Source organism: Capricornis sumatraensis, chromosome 15, assembly GCF_032405125.1.
Source record: "Capricornis sumatraensis isolate serow.1 chromosome 15, serow.2, whole genome shotgun sequence".
Classification (NCBI taxonomy): domain Eukaryota; kingdom Metazoa; phylum Chordata; class Mammalia; order Artiodactyla; family Bovidae; genus Capricornis; species Capricornis sumatraensis.
Window position 1 is genome coordinate 77,517,452 of NC_091083.1, and position 8,228 is coordinate 77,525,679.

Here is an 8,228-nt window from a genome sequence, read left to right on the forward strand (position 1 = left end):
CTGAGGCTGCCTGAAAGTTACATCCAATGAAATGCTAGCTTGTAATTATTCAGAAGCCTTCCTCAGATCTTCTTCCAGCACCAAGTCCCTCATTATACCAACATCTCCACACCTACGTTACTGAACTCTGATGGGTCTGTTTCTCAGGGAGGCTAAAGGCAGGTGCTAAAGGCAATCTAAAGGCAGCCTCACTCCACTCAAGAGTTGGAATTGGAGGAAGGGGAGGGAAGTTCAAGCTGAGGGGCCAGGGCTCTTGTGTAAACAAGAAGGTTCCCCCACACCCGGTGATGTTTCTGCCATGTAATTTCTCCAAAGATGCCTGAGGCCTTGGGAAGGCAGATACCTCACCAGGGGCAGTTTCTGGGTCAAGAGGCCTCCAGCCTGGACCAGATGGAGAAGAGCCAGAAGGAGAGGGGGACACTGGGAGAGAGAGCCAGAGGCAGACAGACAAATGAGAGATGAGCAAGGAGGAAAGAAGATGTTCTGTTGTTAGGGTGGGAGGTGGGCTTTCTGCTGCTCCCTGGTCTCAGATGGACAGACTGAGGCAGCAAAAGGGGCAGGGGCAGAAGGCCTTCTCAACTAGAATCCTTGTTGTACCATCTGTTGTTCATGGGTCCTGAGCAAGTGACTTCACCTCTCTGAGGCCCGGCTTTCTCCTTGACAAAATAGGATGAGAATCTCAGATGTTGTAGGATTGACATGAGGCTAAATGAAATCATGCATGTGAGATGTCTTAGGAGAGAGCAGACCCTCCACTCACAGTGGCTTGTTTGGTGAGTTACTGGCTATTGATGCCCTTCTGTCCTGGGGCAGCTTGGTATTGAGAGCTCCTGGCCTTCTCCAGGGAAAGGGTGTCTGTGCAAGAAGCCAACCCCTCGTGTCCTCTCAGCTCATCACCCAGCTCTGCGCTTGCTTAACGTTTGACTGGACTTGCTCCTGGGACTTCTGGTCATTGAGCCCAGCTCCCTTCTCCTTGACCCTGGAGTGGAGCACAGAGTGTGTGTGTGTGTTTGTGTGAGTGTGTGTGTTAGTGGGAAGATGCTTGTCTGTGTCTGGATAGGTGACTGTGTAATGGTGGCCTGGTGCACCATGGCTCTAACTGGGAGTGACTAGATGAGAATGAGTGAAGACACTGTGGGTCTCACCCCTCACATGTGGCCTGAATTTTACATCTTACAAAGTAGCAAACTGTATGGTGCACAGACTTGAAGCCAGATTCTTGGGATCAAATCCTGTCTCTACCATATATGATTTTAAGCAAATTTCTTAACTTCTTATTGCCTTCAATTTCTTCATCTGCAACATGAAGAAATAGTAACAGCTCTTCACCCCCTGTTTTAAGACTATCATGAGGATTAGGTAAGTTAATATGCAGCAAGGGCTTAAAGATTACGCCTGTATCTAGAAGGAGCTAGGTGTTAACCGTCACAATTACTTATTGTTACTATTGCTATTACTACACAGGGCTTTGACTTCTCAGGGAGAAGGAATATATATGTCTGTTGCCTCCATTGCTTCCACAGCGACCCTGTGATGTGGTCAGCGCTGATCTCACCTAACAAACATGTAAAGACACAGGGCACTGGGGGATTTACATCCCCAAGTACAAAGTTAGGAAAAGGCAGAGCCGGGACTCAAACGGAGGTGCTCTGATCCCAAAACCCCTGGAGAGAGAGCAGGAGGAAGGGGGTGGTTACAGGTGACCTCCCAAGGTCCCCTGAGGTCCACTCTGGCAGGCAGCCCTTCTGTGTGTGAAGCCAGGTGAGGGACAGCAGGTGGCCAGGCTGTGGAGACATGTTCAGCTCCCTTCTTCCCCTTTGCCCCTTCCCCTTACTCCCTTTTCTTCCCAGAAAACAGGCTTTGTGCCACAGATACAAAAGCTCTTCCTCTAGCTCAGCCTCTGCCTGGATCAATGCCAGATAAGCAGTGTACATCCAGGCAGTTGAGATGCTGCCTCAATAGTTGCAGAAAGGTGTCTCTGTAGTCTGAGTCAAGTGATGGTGGGGGCACTGATGCCCAGAGGTGATGAATCTGCAGGAGACTGAAAAGGAGGACTTCAGCTAACATACTGCTATCCGTTTATCCATCTTTTGATTTGCTCTCATCCACTCACAGACCATCCATCACGGGCCATGCCCTGCCCTGGGTGCTGGGATGCTCCCTGAGTGACCATATTGGAGAAGGTTCCACCTGTGGAATCACAATCTGTGTTTCCACCAGACCCACAGCCAGAGTCAAGTCTGAGAAACACTGTGACTGGGCATTTGGCCCCAGCAGGCAGAAACAGGAAGTCTGGTTCTGCAGGGAGATTACAGACGGTCCAAGATCTGAGCCCAGATCTTCCCTTTCCTCACTCCCCTCCTTATCTTCTGCTCCCACCCTTCATCTGGGGTATGAAAGGCACAGTCAGCCCCCAGCTTTCCCCAGGAGCCCTCCTGCAAGGCCATGAAGATGAGCCGTCTCTGCCTCTCCATAGCCCTTCTGGTCCTCCTGGGCACCCTGGTGGCTGGCATTCCAGGGTGTGACACCAGCAACCAGGCCAAAGGTGAGTCTTGGCTCATCTCTCCTCTAAAAATTAGGGTGGGGAGGAGGAGAGTCCATAGAAGGCACAGGGGAGTAGGGGTGGGGTGAGTGTTGTCAACCCTCTCTGGATTTCGTCTTATAAATTGGGCAGTTTTCACTCTAGGGACATTTTTTGACTCTCAGTGGATATCATTGCATGTTAAGTTTGAGGGGGAAAAAAGCATTCCACCTGACTCTACCATATCAGGGACCTCATCTCTGAGACTCTCTACTCCTGGTCACTGCCTTACCCCTGCACCTCACATAGCATCATAACAAAATCCATATTTGATTCTTGTCTCGATTCATGCCCCAGGCCTCCTGAAACTCTAGGAATTCACTGTATTTTTGTAAGTCATGAGATGAGTGAAGGATGGGACCTTAGATAGTGGGATGGGACTGGATTCCAGAACATGCCGCCAGGTGATTAAAGGGTTAGAACTATCAACCCTGTCCCTCTGGGGAGGGGAGAAGTACTGTGTTCAGTCAACAATGGCCAGTGATTCTATCAAATTACCTACCTCCAATCCTTAATCAAAACTCATACACATTGGGTTCAGAGAGCCTCAGGGGAGGTGAAAACATCAAGGAATTGTGAGGGGGGAAAGTCCTAAGAGGGTCTGGAGCATCAGCACCCCCAAGTCCCCATTTGACCGATATTTCTTCTCCATTTGTCTGTCCCTGAGTTTTATGCTTTATAACAACTGAGGACAGTAAGTAAAGGGTTTTTTAGAGTTCCATGAATGACTCTAATAAGTTATTGAACATGGGAGGTGGGTCGTGGAACCTCTGAATTTAGAGCCAGTTGATCACACGTGTAAGTGACCACAGAAATTGTTATCAACACTTGAAGTGTGGGTGAAACTCAGGGAGCCAGACCCCACCCTGTGGGGTCTGGGTCACCTCTGTAGATTTAATGTCAGAAGTGAATTGACTCCTGGATGCCCAGTGGGTATTGGGGAACTGGTTGCTGTTGGTAGAGACCCACACGTTGGGGTCAGGGACAAAACCCAGAGTCCCTCTTTTCTATCATTGGTGTCTGGGTTGAGGTTCAGAGACCAGGGTCTATCTTATGTGGAGCAGAGCAGTCAGAACTCCTTGCCAGTTCTCCGCATTATCAGAATTCCTGGTAGAATCAGGTGAGTGAGCTAGTGAGTGAAGTTACTCAGTCATGTCTGACTCTTTACAACCCCATGGACTATAGCCCACCAGTCTCCTCCGTGGGTACTTGATTAAATGGGTTGTAACAGGATAGTGTCTTGTCCTGATCCTAACATTCATATGGTGCATGTTCTGGGGCAAGTCATCTGCAGTTTCTTCACCTGAACAGGGGGACCAGGTTACATGAGTTTCTTAAAAGGTTACCAGTCATGAGTATGAAGAGTTTACACTTTCCTGACCAGTGATGTCCATTTCCCATCAAAATATTTTTGTCCAAAAGACTCATCTATCTACATTTCCTCACCACTCCTCTAAAAAATTTATCTTTCAAATATGATCATTCCTCTATTATGAAATTAACCAGAGAGTTGAGTGACAGCTGAGTATCTTCCCTCCAAAGGCAACTGCAGGCAGAGCAGGAAATGCAATACTTTTCTATGGGTTTGCTCACGGGGCCAAGACTGTTTTTTCCAGGCTGGTACAATATTAATCAAAACTCAAAGCTCTTCTTCTTGCCTCCTGGCCAGACTATTATTTTATTTTCCTATCAAGATATAGAAAGTTAGAAGTAGACTCACAATTATATAGGCAGGCCTCATCATCAAATACACTAACAGGAATTTTATTATATCAGCCCTTTCAATGACTGTGCACTTGGCATGAGGATGAAATGGGAGATTTATTCCCTTGATAAATATTCATCAAATACTTATACTTTTGTCCCTAAAAAGCATATTTCTTGATAAAGGAAAACAGCTGTAAACAAAATATAGTAAAATAATATGCCTTCTAAGAGGGATACAGACTATAAAGACAGGGGGAAATCCTATGCCAGGTCATGACGAGTGTTGTGAGGAAGGAGAGTTATGGGGATTCAAGAGGCTGAAGAGGATCAGGGAAACCCGCTGTCATGAGGAGACATTAAGCAAAAGCTGCCAAAAAGGAGCCTGATGTGTCTGAGCAGCAGCCAGGACCAGGGTGGCTGAAGCTGAGTGGGTGAGGGGAGGGGAGTGGAAGGGGATGAAGCAGAGAGGCCACGGGGGCAGGTCATGAGGAACCGTCCAGGACTTTATAAGGATAAGAATTTGACTCTGAGAGAGCTGGGAAACCACTGAGGGACTGGTCATAAACAGGGTCTTTGTGGCTGCAGTGTGGAGCGCGGCCTCTAGGGGGCGAAAAGCAGAGACAGGGGCCCCTGGGCAGGCGGCTGCAGTGGTCCAGGGAGCCGTGATGGAGACAATACTTGTGTTGTTCCCTGGGTTGATTCCAGTTCTCTTGAATAACCTGAATGACTTGCTATGTTAATATATCTATGGAGGCTTCATCACAAATCATGATTCATTAAATCTTTCGTCATTCTTGATTGATTCAACCTCCTATCCCTCTCCTCTCCCTGAGATGTGGAGACAATGAAAGAGGGGAAGGTAGGAATGAAAATTCCCACACCCAACTCACTTAGTTGTTTCCCCTAACAACTTATCCCCATTCTTGGCTTTGGTTCAGGCTTTACAAAAGTCATCTCCCTCACGTGATAAAAGACTCCCCTTTGCTCTCATCTCTTAGGAAATTCCAACGTTTTAGGAGCTCTGTGCCAGGAATGGGATGCAGACCAAGTTAATATTTCTTTTAAAAGTCAAAGTATCAATATTTCCTCAATATTCTATTATTCCAGTCTCCATGAGGTAACTGAAGTAAACACCAGTGTGTTTTCTACCATGCCTTTCTCCATTTACGACATGATTTCCTCACACTTTTGTAATAGTGATGGATCATGCAGCCCTACTCAACCATTGGCTGGCATCAGGTGGGCACCTTCATCAACAGATAACTTTAAATGAGCAACCCTTGGTGGTCCAGTTTAGCCATTGCCACTGTCATTGCCACAGTGGGCTCTTCGCCCTCCCCCTCTTTTGTATAAAAGGTACAGGAATTCATACTGTGGGAAGATGGTTTTCTTGAGACAATAGCATGCCATCATCTCCGTGGGCCCAACTGCCAATTAAAATTGTTATTCCTAGTTCCAGCAACTCTTCGGATTATAGGCTGGTCCTGAGGTGAGCAGAATGAGACTCGCTCAATAATGCTTTCTTTTTTAACGGTGGAAGTGTCAACCACACACATATGTAGAAAACATAGTATTATAAAAGCCATGGATCCATTGTCCAGCTCCAGTAATTTTTATACATGGAGAGTATTTTTATATGTGTCCCTCTTTTGTGTTACTTTTGAAACTAATCAGTAGCATCATGCTAATTAATCCATAAACATTCATTAATGCCATGTAATTATCTATAATATTGCCCTGTCATTGTCACACCTAACAACATTAATAATAATGTCCTGGAAAGCAGGGTATCAAAAGGCCTTTTCACATTTCACACTTCTGCCCACCCCCTCCTCCCCATCACTCTCTATCACAAGCTGGTGGTTTTAGTTGTTCGTCTTGTAGACGGACCTGTGATGACCTTCCCTCTCTTTAACCGAGATCCTCCCATCCCTGCAGCCCAACGGCCTGACTTCTGCCTAGAGCCTCCGTATACGGGTCCGTGCAAGGCCAGAATGATCAGATACTTCTACAACGCCAGGTCCGGGTTCTGCGAGACCTTTGTATATGGTGGCTGCAAGGCTAAGAGTAACAATTTCAAGAGTGAGGAAGACTGCATGAGGACCTGTGGTGGTGATATTGGGCCTTGGGGTAAGACAGGGGGCAGGGCAGAGGGAGAGCGGAAGGGCTAGGGAAAATGGTGGCGCTCAGAAGGCCACACACCCTTCCCAAAAAGTGATTTTTTTCCCTCGCTGCCTCCCAAGAGAAGTGGCAAGAGTATCTGTGGACTGAGCGTGTGCTCCATGGACCAGCTTGGTGAAAGGTCACCCCCTAGAAGCCCCGTCATAATCTGAGCCTCCTCACATGCTCCCATTTTTCAGATGGGAACACTGAGTCAGTCACTCTGCAGAGCAAGTCTGGAGTGCTCCTCAGTGCCCCACCTCAGCCTGGAAAACTCCCTTGCTTTTTGTTGGTTACCTTGGTCCTGGGATGACTGTGGTTGCTCACTTCTGGGATGGTCTAGGACCTGTCAGGGTGGACAGTGTCCAGGTCTGGGCCTTCAGAGATGTCAATCAACAAGTTCCTTTCCTTTTACAGAGAACCTGTGAACTGTGCTCCCCTGAGATGCTGAAGTATGAGGAGGACCCACCCAAGGCTGGCCTCTAGCTGCTTCTGAAAAATTTCAGCCTCCTTTTCTTTCTTCTCAACCCTCCCCTCCTCAGCAGAAATCTGTCTCTTTCCTTCCTCCACAGGTCCACTTACTTTAGCCCTATCTATCCAGTTTGCTCTAAGCACCAGGAAAGCAAATCTTCCCTTTATCCCTCACACTTCCCACAATTTCTGGCACAAAGGAGACAGTCCAAAAATATCTGAGGAAGGAAGGAAGGAATGGAGGAACAAAGTTCCCCATGACTGGAGCATCTGTAGAGCCTGAGATCTGAATCTGGATTCTTGTCCTAATTGTCTTCCTCATGGCATCCTTACTTTCACCCTCCACCCCACCATCACTGCTCTCCCCTTGCTGGCGAAAGTAGAATTTCCATCATCGAGTTTTCAGCTCAGGTGTGGGAGAGGTCTTTTCATGAATGAAGCCTCTTCCTCACATTGATTTGAAGGTCTGTGGCTTCAAAGAGTCTTGCCTTATCTTTCAATAAATGCATATTTTAATTAAACTAACTGAAGTGGATTGTGTTGTTTGCAACTAAGAACCTTAACCCATAGGTTCCTTGGAAACGGTGGTCTTTCTCATTTTATGCAGATGGATGGGGAGTTCCCCATCACCTCTCCTCAGGATAAGGGGCCAACCCCTTATATTGACATCGACCTCTTATGGCCATGCCAGTGTACACAAAAGACTGGAGGAGAGACACCTCAACAAGAAAACTTTTGTCCTTTACTTCTTGGGCCAGGTCAAATTTTGAGGCATGTTATTTTCATGAATTCTCAGAAGAAAAGAAGGAGCAAGAGGCTCAATTGTCAATTTGTCCTTAGAACCCTCTTCCCTGTCATTGTTTTGGGATAGGTGACTTCCAAGCTAAAGAGGACCAAGCTCACATTTTGTGAGCACTGGCCATTTGCCAGGCTCTGTGCTTGTCACTTCCCCAAAATTATCATTCTTTCTCCTTCCTTTCCCCTTTGGTAACCATAAGTTTGTTATCTATGTCTGTGAATCCAGTCTTATTTTCATACCACATTTCTTAAGCCAGTCCTCTGTTGATGGGTACTTGCATTGTGCACGTCTTGGCTATTTGTAAACAAGGCTTTTATGCACCTTGAGGTGCATGCATCTATTCAAATTAAAGTTTCTTTTTTCCACATATATACCCAGCATAATATAGTAGTTGATGGTGTAGTAGTTCTATTTTTAGCGTTTTAAGGAAATTCCATACTGTTTTCATGGGAGCTGCACCAATATACATTCACACCAACAGTGTACAAGGCACTTTCCTTTTCTCCACTC

At 46.7% G+C, this 8,228-nt stretch overlaps 1 protein-coding gene across 1 annotated transcript; it reads left to right on the forward strand.

The window, feature by feature from the left end:
• Positions 1-2,445: 2,445 nt before the first annotated feature.
• LOC138091643 (spleen trypsin inhibitor I) lies at positions 2,446-7,252 on the forward strand. Its single transcript, XM_068987558.1, has 3 exons — positions 2,446-2,545; positions 6,227-6,418; positions 6,866-7,252. The coding sequence occupies exons 1-3, from the start codon at positions 2,446-2,448 to the stop codon at positions 6,874-6,876; spliced, it is 303 nt and encodes a 100-aa protein (XP_068843659.1). The 3' UTR covers positions 6,877-7,252.
• Positions 7,253-8,228: the final 976 nt, after the last annotated feature.

What these genes read in the sequence shown, in the direction of transcription:
- LOC138091643 (XM_068987558.1), top strand. Translation starts at nt 2,446, where the DNA reads ATGAAGATGAGCCGTCTCTGCCTCTCCATAGCCCTTCTGGTCCTCCTG. An exon ending in CACCAGCAACCAGGCCAAAG is followed by an intron (nt 2,546 to 6,226) that starts GTGAGTCTTGGC and finishes CCATCCCTGCAG; the next exon opens with CCCAACGGCCTGACTTCTGC.